We start from the raw sequence: 23,010 nt of genomic DNA, 5'->3' as shown, positions 1-23,010 counted from the left end.
CGGGTGACGGATGCTGAAACGGCCGGGGTAAATATATCTCCCAGCTATGGGTTTGGCTTTTTTTTTCTCTCTTAATGAGTTTTTTTTAAGGTGGCTTTCAGGGTTTTATGCTGGATGGGGGATTTTTATTACTGCTAAGATGACACATCTTGCTTGTGCAGTTATTATTGGTTTTATTCCCTAATTTAAGGGTTCTTGGTTTGATAATGCTCTATTAACATCACTTATTAGACTTAGGACTGAAGAGATTTAATTTGGAGGCTGGATGGCAGGTGGCGTAAGAAAGCTTCCAGTGCTGGGACACTGATTTAAATCTGTGCAGGGTGGAAAGTGAGTCTGGTTACTAACCTGTCTGCTTTAGGACATGGCCAGCGTGTATCTGCTTAGAGGCCACTTTTTCCCCACTGGTGGACTGTTTAGAAAAGGCTGTAATGGGATGAATTCACAGGAATTCAGCTGTTTTTACAGTGGGGTAAGACTGCCTGATGGGCAAGGTGCTTCCACTTGCCTTTTGTCCACTGTGGTTTATAAGCTATGAGTTCATCTTTAGGATGAACTTCTTGGGAGCTGCATTTTTGAGGAGCCAAATGGTAATTGGGGGTCTTTGTTAGCAGTGGTGGTATAGAGTTAATTACAAGGTATGCTGAGCTACGTCTTGTGGATGACCTGGACACTGCTGAGTTATCTTACACAATAATCAACTTCTTCCTGAAGTGTGGGCCTTTAACTTACTTTTAATTATAACCTTTTCTGGCAAAGTCAGTGTTTTATTCACACATTCTTTTTTATGTATATTTTCCCCCCATTTGTAGGAACGCAGTAAAATATTTGTTATGGTAGAATCAGTTTATAGTGAGGGTCTGCTGAATTTGTTCCCTTGCACCTTCCATCAGTTTTGGCTCCCGTGTATATAGTAAATAGTTCAGAATTCAACAAGAGTGAGAGAATATCAAGTTTCTTGAGTTTTGTATTGTTAGCGTATAATATGACAAAGAATGTCGTTCAAAAAATTAGCCGATAAATAGAATTCTAAGTTCATCTCACTGATGATCTAATCAAAACGAGTCCCCCTTCTCTGAACCAAACTACCTTTCTACTTTCTCCTAGAAGATCCTTTAGGTGTTATGGTAGCTGCTTTTCTAAGAGGCACAATATAAATTGTTCAGACTTTTCTGTAAAATAGTCTTTGAAGAGACAAAAAAGAAAAAAATAGGTCGAAGGTAGGTGAATGACTGGTCTATATTAGACCATTCCTCTCGCAGAAAATTTATGACTTGGTCAAAATTCACTTGGTTTCATTTAGGAGGCTGGCGAGCTATAGCCTTAGGAATTGGTTGTGAATTGGTATCTGTCCCTTTTGCAGAAGGGAAAAAGTGTGTTGTCATCTAGTTGGGCGTATTTCTGTAGGCTGATTAAATGAACCAGTAGTTAAACTGTTATATTAACACTTCCTATATTAATGAAGAATCTCTTGTAGTAAATTTGTTCTGAGTTTAGAAGGATTACTCATGAAATAATTTTTCTTTTTTTTTTTTAATTTATTTTATTTTATTCTTTGTGACAGTTGCTTGGTTAAGTAAGGTCTCCTGAGGATAATATTCTCTAATCTCCAAAGATGACAGCTGTTGCAGGTAATCCAAAATTAGTATTCAATATGTTCATTTTGCTATCTTTTAGCTAACAGACAAAATCACCTGATGTTATTGATTGTTATTTATATGAATTTAATGTATGCAGAAAAGAGTTTGTGGGGTCTGTTATTGTACTTCAGATTTGAAGAAAAAGTTCTTTTACTAGATGACTTTTTGTTTCTTAGATAAAAACTAAAACAAAAGCAGGTTTGTCAAGAAAATTACTTGGTTTTCAATATTTTGAAAATATGCTTCATATTCACCTGATGTTATTGATTGTTATTTATATGAATTTAATGTATGCAGAAAAGAGTTTGTGGGGTCTGTTATTGTACTTCAGATTTGAAGAAAAAGTTCTTTTACTAGATGACTTTTTGTTTCTTAGATAAAAACTAAAACAAAAGCAGGTTTGTCAAGAAAATTACTTGGTTTTCAATATTTTGAAAATATGCTTCATATTTTAAGATACTTTCTTTCCTGCTGTTTTTTTTAACAGTGGACATTTAGGAAGACATATGTCCCCATTTTGTGCCATTTGTAATGAGGATATCTTTTTCCATATCATACATTTTTGCTTCCATAAGCAGATTATCAGATCTGCTATGCTTGGACCAAATTCTCTTATTTTGCGGGGCCGGGGGGGAGTAAGACATTTCTTCTTATGCTTTTCTGACCTGGCTCTGAAATATTGATACATGCTTGGCATGCTGTGGTATGTATTAATTATTCTTTTAAACCCTGGGGATTGGATTCTAGAACACAATCTGTAATTCACACAGATGCATATGAGGATGTAAAGAGGCAAATTCCTGCCAAAGATTCACTTACGTAACCCAAGCTTTTGGGGAGTATTTGCTTCAGCTTTTTCAGATCTGAAGAATGTCTTGTGTTCGCAAAAGCTTTTGTCCTCTGTGTTCAAGCCTGGACGTTCAGCAGATCCTCTGGTTCTGCATAGAACAGAGATCTGGGTGCATGAAATGTAGCTTTTTGCTAATGACCCTATTTCCATCTTCAGACGACCTTTACTTACTGAGATTAATGTTGCTTCTCACATGTAAATGCTTTCTATTAAAAATGATCTAATGTTGTGCTCACCTTGGAATTGGCTGGAGTGCTGTCTTCATTGTAACAGCAGCGTTAATATCAGGGCAGATGCAATAATGCTTTTCACTGCTTAACATGTATCTGCAGAAAAGAAAATAATTTCAAGTGTTTCTCTGGAGAGGCACCACTTTTGAGACACTGGATTGTGATACATTTTTTTCTCTATTAATCAACACAGGCAATGGTAGTGTTGCATATCTCTCGTACACCGTATCAGAGATGACAACTTACAGTATACCTGTGTATATATGACCTACTAATATAGGAAATATGTTGTTAAGCCTTGCTAAGTATTTTTACATGGCATATACAATATTAGATGCTATAATCTTATCAGTGGGCCTGTCAGGCTGTGTGTTTCTCTAGATGCTTTTGGTTTGTGTTTAATTTTGGTTGTTCTCAATCAGCAAATGAAATACAATATCCTTTAAAACTGGAATTAGCATGTTGTATTCTCTAGTCTGCCTTCACCTTGCTTTTCTCTTCAGTGCTAGAGGAGGTACTGGTTTCCATTGAAAATGAGCTGCAGGCAGTGGAGATGCAGATTCAGGAGCTTGTGGATAAACAGCAGGAACTCATTCAAAAGAAGATGAGGGTAAAGAGCCTGATAAAGCAGTCCTCAGGAGACTTGGAGGCAGGTGGAAGTAGAGACACCGAAACCTCAGCCGAGGCATGGAAGAAAAAAGGTTTGCAGAGTCAAATTCAAATATTCTAACACATCATTTAAATATTCTAACACAGAAGTAAACTAATTCAGTAGGGGAAAAGTGTGTTCATGCAGAGTTTTGTTTGGATAATGATATTGTCCTATTTCATTTTGTTCAGCTGGGTGACCTGCCATCTTAGTTATATAGGGTAATGTTTGTACTTAACTCCCTGGATATTCCTAAATACTAATCTGAGTTCTTCTGGGCAGAATTATCACAAGAATGGCCTGTTATAACTACTTTTATTCTTTTCTTGTTGCAAAGTGACCACTTGATTTGATTTGATAAATCCAGAGTAAATCTGGATATATTGCAATGCCTATATTCCCTGTTTATTTATGTTCTAAAAATAATTACTCTGGATCTTTTCAGGATTTGATAATAAAAGTCTTGCACTCTCAAAGTTACTTCTTGCTGTGTTGTGTTTCTTCTTGCTTGAGTGAGTAGGACGTTGGTTGTGTCTGCCATGGGTTATGTAGTCTCACTGTCTTACCAAATTATGCAAATAAGATGGATGCTGACTGCCAAAAATAACATAGAATACATTAGTATGGTAGAGTTAGTCCAAGTGGTGAGTGCCCCATGGTGGTGTGAGGGCTGCTGTTCTTTTGGAAGTGCTGTTTTTGAAGTTAAGCAGTAACTGAAGTCCTGGATAGCTGGTGGGTCTTGACCATGTTATGCCTAGCCAAATTCAATTCCGATGTCTTTACTATTTTTTTTTTCCCCTCCTCTTTTACTTCACTTGCAATTTTGAAATGCATTGTTAGTTTCTGCTTGTATCTATTGTATGTATTCTTGGTTTTGGCTTTTTAAAAAATGAAATTAATTTTGTAGTCTAATCTGTATTTGTCTGTGTTTGAGAAAAGTTTTATGCATATGTAAGAATACTGATACTTTATAACTGCAAGTTGATGCTATTGAACAAATCAATTTGTTTTGTGTGACTTTGTGCCTAATTCTCTCCTCCTATGCTTTGAAAACTAACATCTTTGCAATCAGATGTGGTATACATGTTGAATAAGTACAGTAGCTAAATTTGGTCCCAGTACAAAGCTCACTGAAGTCAGTGGGAGTCTTTTCTTGGTTTCAGAGAGCCTTGGATCTTGGCTGTGATCTCTGTAAATTAGGAAGCAATGTTACCTCAAGTCCCAAAGTTAATTCTTGCATTGCATGTGGTGTACCCTGGAGTTCCCACAGTTTTTCTGCATTTTAATTTTAATAATACAAAAATGGTTAATATGCTTCCTGATGCATCTGAAATTTAAGTTTTTACAGCATTACCTCTTTAAATGATGTAGTCTTTAGCTCTTTATTGAAGAAGACAAAAAACTAAAAAAAAGCATGTTGGGGTGATTATTTTGGGGAAGATAAAACTCCCCCCCCCCCCCTTTTTTTTTTTTTAATAAATGCTTATTATCTCTGGAATATATGGAAAAAATGGTAGCCCTGCCTTCATTATACTGTTTGTAATAATTGCATTTGTAGGAGGGAAGCATTTGGGCAACTCAGTAGTGAGACTGTTGTAGGGCTCAGTGTCTGGTTTTATTTATTTTCAGGGTGGGCTCTCATTTCCATTTAATTTTGGACTAATCAGTTAACTTGATCATTAGCACTTTGAAGTTCTTCATCTGCCTGTGAGTTTTTAGCATTAGTTCACATTTATGGGCAATGAGAGCCTTTAGTCTGGAGGTGGATTGTGTTTACATTTCATAAGGTTTTCAAAGGTCCACCTTAGCAATTAGTTTATAGAGAGTCAGGTTGTGTATAGCTTTTTGTGTCTTATTGAATCTTAGAACACTTTACCAGATCTAAAATTGTGTTGCTTCCAGATTTAGTTATTGTATATGTAAATTTCCCTTCCTTCTTATATTTTAACAAACTTCGTTATGAAACGTGTTTGGTTTTTTTCCCTTAACAGATTTTCCATGGTATGAGAAGATAAAAACTGCACTGCAGAGCAAGTTTAAACTCCAGAAGTTTAGGTCCTTGCAACTTGAAACAGTAAATGCAGCAATGGCAGGAAAGGATATATTTCTTGTCATGCCTACAGGTGGCGGAAAGAGCCTTTGCTATCAGTTACCAGCTGTCTGTTCTGATGGTATGTAAGGGAAGAAAAGGTCATGTATAAACAATTGGATTTATTTTCTCCCTTTTATAGTTATTTGGAAAGTGAACATTATATTGGTGTCTAATATCACAGTATGGGGAAAAAGGAGCAAAGATATGAGAGAACAGTTTGCTAGAAATATTTGCTTTGCTCTCTTACTTTATTTTCTCTGAAGGAGCAATAGCAGCTTTAAAATAGATGTGCCTTGTAGATGTGATTTAGATTTAAATAATTTATCTAGTTCCTCTCAATACGTTACGTTATTAAACACTGAAAGAACTTTTTAAAAGTCTGTCACAATTTTTTTTCTTTCGCTTTTAATTCAATATACAGACTATAAATTATTGAAGTATGGATATCTGTTATTTGTCTGTTCCACTCTAAAGTTTTAGCTTCAGATTATTTGGGAGAGACTTTGCATATTAAGTTTTAAAAATAAGTATCCAGTTCTAGTTTTTAAGCTTTTTTTTAAAAATAACCCATCCAACTGCATGGAAGTTTACTTATTTACAAAGACTGAATTTACCAATACCTAGCATTGCTTCGTTGTGTGGTAAATTAGCACCTCACGACACAGATGTGAATCCAACTTCCTTTGTTTTGTATATTACTTTTTATACTCTGTTTATTGCAGCGAAGTTGTTTGTGATCTAGATTCTAAAAGAAGGTGCATGTCACAGGCAGTTGATCAGAAGTATCCCTATGTGACCTAGCACTCATTTATCAGCTATCTAGGAGGGGAATCTGCTACTGTGTATGAAGCTTAAGCTCATGTTTGGCAGTTCCTTCAGAACAGGGCTGATGCATTAGTAAAAAGTATTAGAGGAGATATTTGTGACATCTGAACTGTTCAGGTTGCACAATGATTGATTATTTCAGGTTTCACGCTTGTGATATGTCCTTTGATATCACTTATGGAAGATCAGCTCATGGTTTTGGAACAGCTTGGTATTTCTGCAACTTTATTAAACGCCTCAAGCAGTAAGGTATGTTTAACTGCCAAGTCTTCAGGGGTTTTGTGGTGTGCCGGCATCTTGCCTCTGTGTATGTTATTTATGAATACTGAATGAATGGCACAGTTTTATCAGCTAATGCCATTCTATTAGCAGTATCTTCCCAGCTACGTGCTATGATATGGATAGCATGAATAAGTATCTTCCGTTCTTGTTTTAATGACAAGAACACATGTAAATCAACACTTTTCCTGGAATAAATAGATTTCATGGGGCTATTTAGAGGATGTGAAGTACCTTTGGCTGGTGTGTGTTGTAGATTTCTACTCGGTTTCTAGACTTAAAAGAAGATTGGAGTAGGTGATTTTTGTCCACTAGTAACGTGTTGAGCAGTGCAGGCTTTTACATATAATTATTTATCTTATTTTAGGATGGTAAGCTGTTTGATCCAAAGGCCAAGAAGGAACTTGTTTCCCAGGCTGTTATTAGTCAATTGCTTTTTACAGTGAAATATATTTTCCTGACTACCAGAAGGCCATGGTCATTAACTTGCACATGACACTGGATTTGATAGGTTAGTGGCTTGATGCAATGTGCCAAACTTGGAGCCTGCTTTGAGGTAGAGCGCTTTGAAAACTCAGTAATAAAGACTACAATTGTGTCTAAGAAATTATTTTACACTTGTAGTACCACAGGCATGTTTGGTACATTATTGGGAAAATACCGATACCACGTGATGAAGCAAAGACAAATATTCAATAGTTTGCTTTTTCAAAGTTCTGTGACAGATTTTCCAAGTATTAAAATGAGCATTTTATATATGATGATCTTCTGCAAAGATTTATAGTAGTGGTAAATACTATGTAACAGTTTATCAGTCTCTGTTAATTACCTCTTATGTATTGTTAATAACCTCTTAAGAATCTTAGCACTAAGCAACTTCAGTGTGTTGTCCTGGTTTGTAAGCCTCTGATTTCTCCTTTTGTTTTTAACAGGAGCATGTGAAATGGGTTCATACCGAAATGCTAGACAGAAGTTCACAACTGAAGCTCATTTATGTGACCCCGGAGAAGATTGCAAAAAGCAAAATGTTCATGTCAAAGCTAGAGAAAGCTTATCAAGCAGGGTGTCTCGCTCGCATTGCTGTAGATGAGGTCCATTGCTGTAGTCAATGGGGCCATGACTTCAGGCCTGGTATGCTCATTAGAAAGCCAGTTTGCAGTGTTATTCAGGCATCAATAAGTAAAGAGTTAGGCCTGAAATAAAGCCAGTTGCTTTCTTCATGTTTTAAGTAAATACTTAGTGTATGGCAAGTACCTGTGTTAGCTCAAGGACTGTACATTTAATTCAGAAATTACTATATCCTTGTCCAGGAGCTAAGTTCATGCAAATGGGCGCGATTTCAATGTAGATTTTGCTGTCAGTATTCTGAAAAACTCCTAGTTCAATTTACTTTAATTGGAGCTTAACGGAATGAAAGTTTTTGGCAGCCATCTTTAATATGGACAATACAGCCATCTTTAATCTACTGGTACATGAAAAAGTGTCACTCTGTACACCGCTTCCTACTGTTCTGGGTGACAGAGGTAGAGCATTTTGTAAATTGATGAGCTATATTTTAATCACTTTTAAAGCAAGTTGAAACAAATGCACTTGACTTGCAGGGAAAGAAAGTGTGCTTCAATCTGTTTCCTACCTTGTCAGTTGTAGAAGACTGTTACTTAATGGTTACTGTTTCTTTGCCTTTGAAAGAAAATCTTATTTGAAGCAATAGTAACTATAAGTCAACCTTTGCAGTTTTGTTAAAAAGTGGTGGAGCAAAAAGCCATGCCAGTTAAACAGGCAATGTGGAATTTGAATGTGTAGCTCTGGTTGCATTGCTGTTCTAAGGCAGGAAGTGATTGTCAGCACTGAGCCTTTAAAATCTTTCCTTCTGGCCTATGTATCCTAATTCTACATTGCTTGTTTATTAGCAAAGCTGTGTTTACTGAAAAGCTGTTTGTAAAAACAATACAAAATAACTTCAGTGTTGGTTAGTGCGATGCCACTTACATTTTTCTAACTTTAAGACTTCTATTTCAATATGTTTTGCCTTCTGAATTGTGGCTGCTTCTGTAAAATTCAATTAGAAGAGAAAGCATCTATTTTGATAAGTGCAACCTTCTTATTACTTCATTTGGATGTATAAATTAGTTCTGTGGTAAATTGATCAGTAATGGTAAATCAGCGGTAAATTGATTTATTGCAGTATTATCCCATTGAATGCTATCTACATGAATATCTTTTTTAACTTTGGATCTGTGGTATGAGAAATCTCTTTCTTTCCCCTTTTTGTTTTCCTGCTTAGACTACAAGTCTCTTGGTATCTTGAAAAGACAGTTTCCCAATGCTCCCTTGATTGGATTGACAGCAACTGCTACAAATCATGTTTTAAAGGATGCTCAGAAAATTTTGCATGTTCAGAAGTGTATTACCTTTACTGCTTCTTTCAACCGGCCCAATCTTTACTATGAGGTATGTCTTATTACCTGTTTGTTTGACTGCATTGCAGTCATTTTAACTTCTGTAAGTTACAGTTGATTAATTTTAGAACAGATTTTCAATTATAAGTTTTAATAAAAAACAGCTTTTCAGCTGAATGACGGTATTCTTTCATGGCTTCATCTTGCTGAACTTGCTGTCATCTGCAGAGGAACTTGGGCTGCTCTGTCTTTGTGAGCAAGGCTTAGCAGATAGGACTGTGCATGGGGGAGAGGTAGGTAGCAGGCTCAGACTGCTACAACCTGTTGGAAAATATGTCACATGATTACAAAAAGCTGTGAATTATTGTGTGGTACTGTATTTTCAGTTTGGCCATAGGTTCTGTTATTGTTCTTCATGGGAAAACTTGTGATTTTGTTTTTTTTAATATGGACTTCTGAGGTGTAATCTGACTGTACACAAAGAGAATATAATAATTTTGGTTAAATGGCAGAATAGTTGTGTTTATTGTACTGGAAGAAGTAGAATAATAGGATTGTTTGACAGAATGTGTGCCCGCTTGAAAAACTCTGGCATGTGTATGTTATATTTTTGAGGTTCGGCATAAACCTTCAAATAATGAAGATTTCATTGAGGACATAGTTAAGATCATTAATGGAAGATACAAAGGACTCTCAGGTAAAAAGTGTAAAAAATAAAAAAAGAGGAAAAAAAAAAAAAAGCATGTTATTTTTTATAGTCTTAAGCATTACAGGGATTTTTTCAAGTGATCCTGAAACGTGTAGAGACATTATACCTTCACCATACATTAAACAGCCAGCATTAAAAGAAATGAAATTTAATAAGATCTGTACCTTGAATAATTACTTTTTTCATTCATTAGTTTTTAAATGACTTTATAGTTTACTTATATCTTCTGAAGTATTGAAATATAATGTTGATGTATGTAAAAAAATTTTTACATAGATAAGAATAACAGCAATTTTTAAGATTGTAAAAACAAGGTTCAAAAAAAGTTATGCGTATGTTTTTAAATCATGCATATGTTATTTAGTATCTATGTGTGAGGATACTTACCATCTTTAACACTTCTTTTTCATATTTGATCATAAGATTTATGTATTATTCAATGCACAGAATGGGTATGTGGTGGGGTGAATTGCGCTTTTGTAATGAAAGCAGAACTGTAAAAGTTGGACTTTGTGTAGTCAATAAATTATGTAGTGCAAAAAAAGAGGAGAGCCATATTACAAAGGCAACAGAACCCAATTTTCTGGAGCAGCAGTCTGTCCCTGTCTCTGCTGTGGAACTGTGTCGCTGTGATGAGCAGCTCCCTGAGTACAAACTGTGCTAAGATGATCACAAATTGCATGGCTTTGTGCGTAATCCTTGACTAAGCCCAGACTGACTAATGACAAAAAGCAGATTTATCTGAAACCTCAGGTGAGATGTCATAGATGTCATAAGGAACAGCACTCCTTTACATAAGCATTAATAACCATAGTCCTCCTTGAACATTAATAGAATACTTCCAAGATTATGTGGATTTGCACCTGTATTTTCTCTTTAGCCTATAAGTCAAAGCTGATAATTGAAGTTCCATTCATGGCTACTGATACTGCAGACTGAATAGCCACAAAGATTGTTTACTGTTTTTTTTTTTTTTTTCAAAGTTGTTTTTAAGAATTGGGATTGTTTGGTTTTTTTTAAAGACATTACAATAAGTCATCTTTCACTTTTGTGCAGGAATCGTTTACTGTTTTTCTCAGAAGGATTCTGAACAAGTTACTGTGAGTTTGCAGAAACTGGGAATCAAGGCAGGGACTTACCATGCAAACATGGATGCTAAATATAAGACCAAAGTTCATAAAGGATGGGCAGCAAATCAAATCCAGGTTAAGTGGATACTTTTCACAGACTTATGTCTCATTTGAGCAAATTGTGGTTTGGTACCTTGATGGTTTCTTAATCTTATTTCAGGTTGTAGTGGCGACTGTTGCTTTTGGCATGGGAATTGATAAACCTGATGTGAGGTTTGTAATTCATCATTCTATGAGCAAATCCATGGAGAACTACTACCAAGAGAGTGGACGTGCAGGTATTGTGGGAAATGGCTTTTGCAAAGTAGCCATTTACATCCGTTAAACCAATAAAACTGTACTTCCATTTCAGGCATTTGTGCAAAGTGTCTTTGAGACAGGTTCCAAAGTGTATAATGCCACTCTGCCTCTGTAAAGAGGCTTTAAAGCAAATATAAACTACGTTCATGATCTCAGGCCTCTCTACTGCAGCGTAGCAAAGAATAACTAAGTACCTAGCCCTTTACTCAGCATTTTTTTAATTACTTGATTTTTGTGACATCCATGGCTTACCAGAATGATGTCATAACATGACATTGACTGATCAAATGTATGTTACAGAAAGTATTTTTTTTTTTCTTTGCATAGCAACTGGGATGCCTGATTTGTTCAGATTGTGTCTAGATGATATCTTATCTCTGTATGAATTTCAGTGGACAAAGAAATACAAATAGGATCTGGAGCAGGGAATTTCAAGGATTGATCAATGTGTAGCAGCACTAAATAGCTGTTATGGCTAAAAAAAGGTTTTGTGGTGGTTTGGTTTGGTTTTTTTGACCTTGTACGTTATTACTTTTTCAAAGACAGATTTGAATCTGTGTGGAGGAAAGCTTTTTAAGGACCCTGAGGGGCAATTGGTTGAGATTTTAACTATGCTTGTAGAAATTGGCCTTAATGCTGGCCTAAGAAATACAACAGTCATCAAAGTTTGTGGGAGTTTGCATCTGCTTAGGCTAGAGAGACAAGGGCTGTATAGGTGCTGAAATAGTTGTTTCACAATGTTTATCAACTTGAGGTGATTAGAGCAAGCTTTTGTGTGTTTCTTTTTCATAACTCGATTTAAATGAGATTCTTCGGGGTGGGGTGGGGTGGGATTAATTAAGCACTGCTACTCATTTGCCCAAACATATTACTTAGCTTATGAAACCTTCCTTTTTCCCCTTGACTGCCCATCCGAGTGAAGTAGTTCCTTTCTGTTACGTGTTAAACTTTTTAAAAGTTTAGGTTTTTTAGATCTTTTCTGCTCTCTGGATCTTGTAAACAGCCGGGGGGCACCCATCAGCACATCATTGGGAGGGGTGAGCAATGGGAAGGAAGAGATGATCTAAGTTCAGCTGAAGAAGACACAGTTGGTTTTAAATGGAATATTTTGTTGAATCATACCTAATTCTCTCTAGGCTTCAAGATGTATTTGGCTAGGATTTTCCTAGGGTGAGAAAATGGTGATTTCCCTGACTTTCTGTATGACATTAATATTTTGTTGTGGTTGTTAAAGAGTAAAAATCTTCGTTGTGTAGTATTTTCAGTTTGCTTGATTCTGTAGTTGCAGAAGACTGTTCTATTTTGTTTCTAGTTTGTATCATGCTATGTTCTATTGGCTGATATGTTATGCTTGATTGTCTGCTACAGTCATGCACTCTTTATATAGGGGCTACAGAAGCCCATGCAGATAAGAGTGGAATTTGTAACAGAAAATGCTATACTTAAAGTAAATTTCTTCTAAAGTTTCAAGTCTAATTTTTTTTTGTTGTTGTTTTAATGCATTGCAGGTAGAGATGACCAAAAAGCTGACTGCATTTTGTATTACGGTTTTGGAGATATATTCAGAATCAGCTCAATGGTAGTGATGGAAAATGTAGGGCAAGAGAAGCTGTATGATATGGTGTCTTACTGCCAGAGTATGAACAAGTAAGTTACTGTGGTGGCTTGGTTGCTTAGTTTTTAAATAGTTAGGCTACTTTCGTTGTTGGTTTTTTTTTTTTTAGAGGGTATTTTAAAAAAAAGCACTGGAAAAAAAAAACAATAACACAACAACAACAAAACAAAAAAACCCCACCACACTATAGAAACACTACCATTGTAACAGAGTCTTGAGTTTGGAGTTTGTGGTTTGGCTGCTCAGTATGTGTACTCTTGCATGTAACTGAATGTTGGTGTGTTGCTTGCCAGCTTCAGGGTAAAGTTCTGGAAGCAGTCATGTTGAGATAAAATATCTGTCAACAAACAGTGTTTGGATTTCAAATCCCATTCAGAGCAAATACTGGAATGCTTTGTTTTTTACTCTAAGGTACCAGTGTTTCATGGCCATACAGGAATCTGCATGTGTTTAATGCTTCATCTGCTGCACTGAGCTGTGTTGAATACTTCATGGAAAACACTTGTATCTATGTTGTGGACAACTCGTGCGTTCGGTATAGCCTTTGTTGGCCTCAGTCTAAGAATTAGTTCATATTCTTACGGTTTTTCATTCTATTGGAATTGTAGATTATACTTACTTTTCTGCTTTAATCAAACTGTCCCTACAGCAGTGTTTAGTATTGCTGAAAGCTACGAGTTACTCCTATTAGTGTAACTGACAGGGAATACTGCATTGCAGTGTTTGTTTTCTGATTTTTCCTGAGATAATTCCTCATGCTTGTTTTGAGATACGAGCTGACCCAGGGGACCTTCTTTTTGCCACTTTCATCATTTATGACACAGGTGTATACATTTATGTTCTGTAGTCCCTCTTTGCTCTCTGTTCTTTCAGGTGTCGCCGGGTCCTCATAGCCCAGCATTTTGATGAAGTATGGGATTCTGCAAATTGCAACAGAATGTGTGATAACTGCTGTAGAGAGAACTGTAAGTAAATTGTTTTTATAACCAAAGACAGAGAACATGGAGAAGGTTGACTTAGAGAAATACCTAGTTTAGACAAACTGTGAGCAACTTCTGTAAAGTGTGCTCGTAATACTGCCTGTTTCCAAGGTTCAACTTTTGTTATGAACATAAGGTTTTGGTGGCTTAGTGTTGCCAAATTCAGGGTGTTTAGCAGGGTATTTCCTGGCTTGGCTTTTTGCCTGAGGCCAAACACTTTGGTATCTTTCAGGCTCAGCTGTTCACCTGTTCCCAAAAGTGAAGCTGGTGCAAGGGGGAGATTGCCTTAACCTGTTTTAAAAAGATTCTAGTATGTGGTGGGTTTTGTTTCAGGAATTTTTTTTAGGTGCGAAAGCTTTATTTTGAGAAGGAGCCTCTTGCTCTCTGCATGCCAAACTGTTCACACTTAGGCTCTGAGAAGACACAGTTTGCACGTGTCCTTTTGCAACTTGCCTGGTAAAATCTCTTGAGAATTTCAGTGATGCATGCTCATGAGACCTACCTGTGTCAGGACTGTGCATGACAGTTGTGCAGAACAACTGAGCACACTAATTCGGGATTTTGCCATGTGTTAGCTCTAACAGCACAACGTCAGTCTAGTGTGTGCTCTTCCTTTGGAAGAAAGTTGGGATCATAAGAGGGAAGGCATATGGGCCAGACGTAGAGGGAACTTGGGAGACGAGCTGAAACAAGACCTGCTGCATGGTAAAGGTTTCAGAAGAACGCGGTCCTGGAACGTAAGTTCTTTTGCTGCTTTGCCTACAAACATCCTGGGCAGTGTTGGGTAGCTAGCTTAAACTACACTTTCATGCGTGATCATTGTCTGCTTTAACTGTCATTTTTGGTACCCATCCAGAAAGCCATAAGTCTCTGAAGATGCACAAAGTATCTCTTGCTGCACTCACAAAGTGAGAGCTGTGGTTTAGACATAGGAAATCCCATACAAAGCTAGAAAGCTCTGAAAAGAGTGCTGAGAAAAAATTGGTCATGGGCATCTCTCTTGGACACACAAAACCACCTTACATTTCTTTGAGTAACAGGTGGATTCTTGTAACGTGGAAAATACCGTCTCCTCATACCTCATATCTGTTGCGAAGCATTTGGATAATGTAGTGATCAGCACTTGAAAAACTTAGGGACAGCTCTGTATTCAAAACTGTTCTCATAACTAGACTTTATTTCCCTGTACTTTTTTGGGAGGGATAAAGTATACAAAACAAAGATATTTAACCTTTTTTTTTTTCTTTATACAGTCAGTTGTATCTATATAATGAAACTGTTTTGCAAAAATCATGCAAGTAACAATGTCTTGTTATCTTCTAATTGGGAATAGGGCTTAGTTGAAATTTATACTGGGATCAGAGGTTGAGAAGAGTATGGAGCTTCCTTGTACCCAAGACTTACAAGAGCCATGTGATGAAGTATAGTTGAAATATATCTTGTTTACTGCTTTGGGCCTTTTGATATATAAGCAAGGTCTGAGGAAACCTAGCAGTAGTACTAGTTTTTCAGTACTTAATTCATACTGTTGGAGGAGGCAGTTGGGGTAATTCTATGCCATGATCTGATCATGCAATAGAAGCACAATCCTTATGTACTACATGGATGTGTTAGTGCTTGGAATAATTAGTCATGATGAAACTAACTTGTATAATGAAATTAGTAGTTTTTTTCTGTCTCATTTTGAGAGAAGAAATGTCTTGCTTATATTCTTCAATTCCTTTTTCTCTCTATTCTTTCCATAATAAATATTATGGGTGAGGAAAAGGAATCCAGCTGCAGAGTAACATAGTAGCTACCTTACAAATTTTATGCTTTGTAAATGCTTCTTTGAAATAATTTGTGTGGTTTGTAATGTTAAATACATGTAAAAATGTTGGCAGAATTGGAGTTCTAATAATGAAGTAGAAAGATAAATGTAAGTTTGAGTACAAATATATCCTAATTTGACAAAGTTACAGCTTTATTTGTTATACATTTATGTATTTATAGATATACATATAAAAATGCATATATATGTATACACCTAATGGATATATGGACACTATCTAAATAACTATAAATAACTTGCTATTTAAATATTACTTCATTTTTATTTGTAGCATGTGAGAAAATGGATATAACAGGATACTGCAGGGATCTAATCAAGATACTTGAGCAAGCTGAAAACATGAGTGAGAAACTCACCCCACTGAAATTAATCGATGCATGGTCTGGGAAAGGTGTCTCAAAATTCAGGGTAGCTGAAGTTACTCCACCAAAGCACCCTCGAGAGGAACTGGAGAGAATTATTGCCCATTTACTGCTGCAGCAGTATCTGAAGTATGTACGATGACTACTACTTTTTTTTAACATCTAGTAGTCATTTTTCTGTAATCTCGTGTTAATTCTGTATAATATTAATGGATACATTCTGTAGTCTCATTTTTAGCCTTTATTTCAGATGCATTTAATGTATTCAAAAAAACCTCAAAAGATTACTATATTTCTACTTCAAAATGTTAAAACAAAAGTTGGAGGAACATTTGAAATGCTGCTTCTCTTGCAATTTTAAAAAGCTGAGGTCTTCTGTACTCAGATTGAACCTTTAAATCTGCAGCAGGCTTCATTTTGGAGAAGTCTGCTGTTTATATGGCATCTCATTTACATTCCGTGGCGAAGCAAAGCAAAGCAAATGGGGTGGCTCAGATGAAGTCTAAGTCAGGACAGGCTGGCTAATGTGGAAAGTGGTACTCAGAAATTTTAAGAAAGCATAGCGAAAATAACAACAGTGCTTCTCTTGTAACCTGGCTGTCTGTGTGGTGTGTGGTTTGTCTTTTCATATAGCTTTAGAAGTTCCAAGAATATGTACAAATCAAGTGTTTAATCCCTTTAGTTTTGTCTTAAATTTTTTTGGCATCTGTTTGTACAGCTGACTTCTTACACTCTTAAGAGGGTGAGCAGATGATTGATTACATCTTTCTTCCTCATTTTCCTCCATGTATTCCGACAGATTGACACATGTGTGTGTAAAGGTCCACAAACTGAACTATGTTGAGTGCTGGCCAGACTCGCTCTAAATTAAGTGACTATCCACTTGAATAGATAAAGCAAAATCAAGCTGCTATTTGGAATATCCATCAGAAGGGTTAATGTGTCCCATTTTTCCCCTGCATGGTCTAGCCTTTGTCTCCAACCTTCTCTTATAACACTGATATAATTTATGCAGGGAAGATTTCAGCTTCACGGCATTTGCTACAATATCCTACCTGAAGATAGGACCAAAAGCAAGTCTGCTGAAAAATGAGGCACATGTCATTACTATACAAGGGACAACAAACAAGCAAAATGTTTACAAGGTATTTATATCTGTGCTGACTTGCTATGTAGACATCTTTTCCATTATAGTTTATTTTAATAGTTTGGTATCTGCTCAATATATTTTTCATAGTAATGCAATCAACAGGATTTAAAATAGATCTCATTATCTTCTCTTGTGTGGGAACACGGAAAAAGAAGGAAAACAATGTTAGAATTTTAATAGAATTGTTTATAACTTACAGGACAAACCATCTCAATCTTCGAATTTGAAAGGAAGCAGAGAAAATGCTCAGATTATTTCAAAGACTGTCCAAGATTCAGCGGTGAAGAATTCACAGGAACGTAAACGGCCTAACTGTGGTTCTAACTTAAAAGCAAAGAAGCTTAAGCTTCAGGCAGGTGGAGATGACCAACCAGTGGTTCTTGACTGAGCTTCACAGACTACATTTAGGATCTAATCATGTTTGCTTCTCCATGGACAATGAAGTGTGTAAGTTCAGTTTGTGTTTTAGTAATGGTATTTTTTTGTGCATTTTTTTAAATTTAAAAAAACAGGGAAACAAGTATCTTTAAAACCCTCAAATCTACAAAAAGTCTAGTAGTCAAGGGAAAAATGCTTCATATCAAAATAACTGCTGCATATCTTATGATACAGCAGTGACTACAAAATATAAATAATTACCGTGTTACCTTTTTAACTCTTTTGGAAGCGTAGTGTATAGTAACACTATTGCAGAATCACGCAAGACTTACAGGACCCATGTGATGAAGGCTGGAAGGGACTTCCAGAGATCATATAGTCCAATCTCCTGCTCAAACCAGGTCCAGCTGGAACAGGGTGCTCAGGGCTGTGTCCAGTTAAGTTTTGACCGTCCCCAAGGATGGAGATTCCACAACCCCTCTCAGCACCTGTTCCAGTATTTGACCACCTCCATGACCAAAAAAAAGAAAAAAGGATATTTCCTAGAGCTAATTGTTATCTCCTGTGTTGCAACTTGTCTGTTGCCTCTTCTCCTATCACTGTGCTCTTCTGAAAAGAGTCTGGCCCCATTGCTGCTATGCTCTTCCATTAGGTAGTTGAAGACAACAGCAAGATCACAACAATCACTCCGCCTCCCCCCCGGCTTTCTTTTTTAATCTGGAAGAAATCCAGTTCTCTGTTTCTCCTCTCTAAGCCCCTGCTTCTCCTCTCTGAGCACCTAGGCAGCTTGGTAGCCCTTTGCTAGACTCAATCCAGTGTATCAGTGTGTTTCTCTTACTGGGAAGTGCAAAACTTAACCCAGCACTCTAGCTGTAATCTCGCAAGTGCTGAATACCCAGGAAGAGTCATTTCCTCCAAACTGCTGGTTATATTCTTGTTACTATAGTCTACCATGTCGTTTGTGCTGCAAAGGGACTCTGCTGATTCATGTTCAGCTTGTTATCTACCGGGAACCTGGGTCCTTTTCTGCAAAGCTACTTTCTAACCAGTCCAGCCCCAGCCTGTACTGTTGCATGGTGTTACTCCATCCCAGGTGCAGGACTTTGCTTTTGCCTTTAACTGAGAGGTCCCTGTCAGCCCATGTGTCCAGCCTGTCTAAGTCCCTCTGAATAGCAGCCCTGCTCTTCAGTGTATCAACAGCTCTCCCAACCTTGGTATCGTCTGCAGACTGGCTGGAGCACACTCCATCCCTGTATCCAGATTGCTAGTGAAGACCCTAAATTATATTGGCCCCAGTATTGATCTGTGAGCGTTGCTACTAGAAAATGGCCACCAGTTGGACTTCGTACCACAGATCCCAATTCTTTGAACCAGGTGGTCCAGACAACTTTCTGCCTACCTTGTTGCACATTTATCCAGTCTATATCTCACTGATGTTTTTAGCTGTAAGGAAATTATAAGAGATCATGTCAAAAGCCTTGCTAAAGTCAAGGTATACAACACCCATTGCTACCCCTTATTCACACATGCAGTTATCTCAGTCAGTCTGGTTGATCAGGCATGCTTTACTTCTGGTAGATCTAGCTGGCTGTTGCCAATCACCTCCACGTGTCTGAAAATGTCTTCTAGGAGTATTTGCTCCCTAAGTTTTCTGGGGGCTGAGGTGAAGCTGACTGGCATGTAACTCCTTAGACCCTCCTTTTTGCAGATGGGTGAGACACTTGCCTTTTCCCAGTTGTCAGGATCCTCCCCCAGTCTCCAAGTCCTTTCAGAAGTGATAGTCTTGCACTGACCTCGGCTAGCTTCCTCAACATCCCTCAGCACCGCCCATCCAGTCCTGTGGATTTGTGTATGGCCAATTGGCTTAAGTGATCTGTAACTCCACCTTCCTCTACTGCTTTACTCCCATGGACTGTTAGTAGGCTTGGGGACCTGGGAGGTCTGAGGGCAAACCTTACCAGTGAAAATGAGGCAAAACCCACGAGTACCTCAGTCTTTTCCATGTCCTATGTCACTAGCTCCTCTACGCCTCTGAGCAGTGGGACCATGCTTTCCTTACCCTTCCTTTTGCTGCTAAGGTTCTTACAGAAGCTCTTCTTACTGCCTTTCACATCCTTTGCTTGTTCCACCTCCAGCTGAGCACTGACTTTTCTAACTTGCTCCCTGTGTGCTCAGGCAATGTCTCTATTTGTTCTGGATATCTTGTACCTTCTGCCTCCTTTTTGTGTTTGAGCTAGCTGCGGACTTCTCTGTTCACCCATGCTGGCCTTCTGCCAGGGTTGCTCTACCTTCTGCACATAGGAATAGACTATTTGTGTTTTGAGGAGGTTGTGGTCTGGAAATCAAGCAGCTCTTCTTGAGCCCCTTTGCCTTCCAGGGCAGTCTCCCTGGGATCCTGACAAGCAAATCCCAGAACAAGCTGAAATCTGCTCTCCTGAGGTCCAAGGCAGTGGTTCTACTAGTCTTCCTCACTCCTCTGTCAAGTTTAAAATTCTGAATCACACCATCACTGAGCAACATCTGGGATATGGGCACTATATAGTAAGAAACAAACCTGTCGATGTCTCCAAGTCACTGAGGGCTTCTGTCCCTCACAGGAAGGATTCTCTGGTAACTCTTATCCAAGAAACAAACCTGTCGATGTCTCCAAGTCACTGAGGGCTTCTGTCCCTCACAGGAAGGATTTTCTGGTAACTCTCATCTTCCTTTTCTTCATTGTGTGAACACTTGGCTCTGCTTCAGCTGGCATCAATGCATTCCTTGGTGGAGTCATGATCCTCATCTGTCTCAGGGCATTGTACCTACTCTGCAATGGCAGAGCTGCAGGTGGAAAAGGAGCCCTTTTGTGTTGCTGGAAGCAAGAGGTTTCCAGCTTCCCCTCCTGTGGGAGTCTCCATCCATGGCTCCTGTGAGGATAGTCTCAAGGTTTTCCCTCCTTTGCAGCAACAGGGCTTGGGTGGTCCTTAGCTCTGCAGCGTCTCTGTGACGACCCTGCTATCTCCTGTTCCTCTTCCTGGCTGCTAGGCAGACTGCTCACCTCCTCCTGCAGCTCCTTCACCCAGCAGCTCGGCACTGCAACCAGAGCACAGCTCGCACCGGTGAGGCTGCTGTTGCCAGCCCCAGGGAGAGACATCAGGCTGCTGCAGCACCCTTCCTCTGGAGCTGTGTGTGGGTCAAAGCCTCTGCGGTGCCAGGGGTGGTTGTTCCAGCCCAGGGGGACATTGCCATTACTGCAGTTTTGAGTAGAGATGTGGCCCTTTTCTGCAATACTTACACCTACTACAGCGTATTTGAGTACTTTAGAGAAGAATTTCAATAGGACATTGTTACAACATTGCACTACTTCTGACTTGTAGAGGTTTTGATCTCAGCTGTTCCCTTTTTAAAAGTTATACTTTATATGGGAAATACAGCAAAAATGCCACTCGAGATACACTCCTCTCTCCTCTTTTTTCCCCTCCTTCCCCTGTCTTGCACTGGCTTATATTCCAACTACAGATCTGTATTCTAATTAGAAGTGAATCTGGTTGTCCTAAGAAATACTCTTCTGCTCTGTAAGCACTAGAACATGACTGCATTGAGAGTTGCATACTTTAAGCCCTAAATGTGGGCTACATTAAACTTAATCTTTGGGGTGTTTCTGAATTCTAGTCTCTTAACTTTGCTACTCCACCTATTCATTTGCTTATGTTCCTGTTGTTTGTGGAAATGGGAAAGAGAGAGCAACTATAGACTATCACTGCTTGCCTGTGGCTTAAAGTAGTGTGTCTCCACCATTTTAAAGAGCAGCCTCTCTCTTTTGACTCCCTGCTGTTTCCAGTCACATAACATCTTGGTTCTGTCAAGGTAAGGGAGAGCCAGTGCTTACTGCTGCAAATGCTCTTGCATTTGCACATCCCACAAAGCTGAGTGGCTGATGGCAATTAAATACCTGTCTGGGTGAACACTGAGTGTGTTTCTCCATAATACATGGGTTCAGTGCAAGCTTAGTCAAAACTATCATAGGTGAGAGAAGAAAGATCATACAAATCACTCAGGATTACAAAGTAAGAGTAGAACAGAAGTTGTTTTTAAGATGTTTCACAAGTAGCGGGAATGTGATAATTCAAAAATTATGGCAGAATTTTAATTCTGAGGTTTGGGATTAGATTGAAACTGATACTTTTTCTTTTTTTTTTGCTAGTAAGGCAGAAAAATTATATTTGAAGTTGAACCCTGTCAGGACCTGAGACTGAACATGGGAAGACATTAGTGTACTAGGTGCAAAGGGATAGATGATTCTAAGAATGCTTGAGCCATTACCTTGATGAGTTTGGAAAAACATGAGCTGCTGACATCCTCATGTTTGGTAACCAATAAGGCCTTTTGCTGCTACTGAGAACTTGGTGCTTTCACTTCCACCTGTGTTTGTCTCAAATAGCTGGGTTGAGGGAGACGGCCTCAAGAGCAGCCCTGTCCACACTTTCAGTTCCTGAGCAGCAACAGCTGCTGGGTTGTTGTTCTGTTTATGCTTAACCTTTAAGCAGGGCTTAATCTCAGAAATGCAGATGTCATGGTTATGCTATTAAAAAGAATCTTTGAACCACATGGAAGTTACAAATAAGAGTGTGTGGTCCTTTCCTTGCCCCTCAGGGTTCTGGATTTCCCCTCTAATTTCTTCTAAACTAGAAGATGATGTATATTGAGCCCCTAATTCTATGACTGTAAAGTGCTGTTGGGAAAATTCAGTAACCAGGAAATTACCCTTATTAACTCCTTTGAGACTGATCTTGACCTAGAACCATGTGACCTCCCTCCTCTCACACATACTACAAGAAGTTGCCAGAACACTATTGCCATCTTAATATTTACATTTGACTAATTATATAAAAGGAAAAGCTTCACAATAATGGAAGGCTCATTTTCATACAGGAAGTAGACATGAGGAAAGTGATACTCTTTTCCAAAGAAGGAGCAAACCATGTGGCTTAGCACTGTTCCACATTCAGACAACACAGAATCACAGAACAGCCCAGGGGGGAAGGGACCTTGAAAGATCTGGTCCAACCTCTGGTGGGAAAGGAAGCCTAGGTGAGATCATCAGCACCCTGTCCAGTTGTGTCTTGAAAACCTCCCGTGACAAGGACTCTACCACTGCCCTGCAGAGGTTGTACCAGTGATCGATTGTTCTCACTGTAAAAACTTACTTTCTTGTGTTGAAATGAACCCAAAGGAGTACTTGAAGAGTTCAGAACAGCTGATGTTTTTCAGTACAGGCAAGTGTCAGGGTACGTTCAAAGCACCAGTTCTTTTGCAGTGGAGGACTTAGTGTAAGCTTTTTTCTATTCCTACTTTTCCCAATCAAGAAGTACTTACAGTTATATAATCAATAATCTCTGAAATTGGTTATTTAAAGTGCATCAACATTGTTTTATTTGCTCAGCCCTACCTTCTGCATTTGTCAGTAAGTGCCACAAAGTCTTTTTCTTCCCACTCCTAACCCAACCTGCAACATAAGACACCGCATCCTGCTAGCTGAACTGCAGCTGTTCTACACTGAGAGTCACAATCTCTTTCCTCAGCAATCTCTATGGACTGAAGAAAATCTTCAG

General features: G+C 38.3%; 1 protein-coding gene across 1 annotated transcript; it reads left to right on the top strand.

Moving 5' to 3' along the window:
• Positions 1-1,567: 1,567 nt before the first annotated feature.
• Positions 1,568-17,727, top strand: RECQL (RecQ helicase-like). The gene is made up of 14 exons (XM_009572890.1): positions 1,568-1,631; positions 3,224-3,421; positions 5,361-5,540; positions 6,429-6,535; positions 7,498-7,696; positions 8,850-9,016; positions 9,580-9,661; positions 10,730-10,878; positions 10,964-11,081; positions 12,612-12,750; positions 13,592-13,683; positions 15,801-16,020; positions 16,907-17,036; positions 17,241-17,727. The coding sequence occupies exons 1-14, from the start codon at positions 1,616-1,618 to the stop codon at positions 17,427-17,429; spliced, it is 1,986 nt and encodes a 661-aa protein (XP_009571185.1). The 5' UTR covers positions 1,568-1,615; the 3' UTR covers positions 17,430-17,727.
• The last annotated feature ends 5,283 nt before the right edge of the window (positions 17,728-23,010 follow it).

Source organism: Fulmarus glacialis, unplaced genomic scaffold (genome assembly GCF_000690835.1).
Source record: "Fulmarus glacialis isolate BGI_N327 unplaced genomic scaffold, ASM69083v1 scaffold10022, whole genome shotgun sequence".
NCBI lineage: Eukaryota > Metazoa > Chordata > Aves > Procellariiformes > Procellariidae > Fulmarus > Fulmarus glacialis.
Note: the sequence above shows the minus strand (reverse complement) of the source record. Positions and strands in the feature narration are given on the sequence as shown.

What these genes read in the sequence shown, in the direction of transcription:
- RECQL (XM_009572890.1), top strand. An exon ending in CGAGGCATGGAAGAAAAAAG is followed by an intron (nt 3,422 to 5,360) that starts GTTTGCAGAGTC and finishes TTCCCTTAACAG; the next exon opens with ATTTTCCATGGTATGAGAAG. An exon ending in GGGCCATGACTTCAGGCCTG is followed by an intron (nt 7,697 to 8,849) that starts GTATGCTCATTA and finishes TTTCCTGCTTAG; the next exon opens with ACTACAAGTCTCTTGGTATC.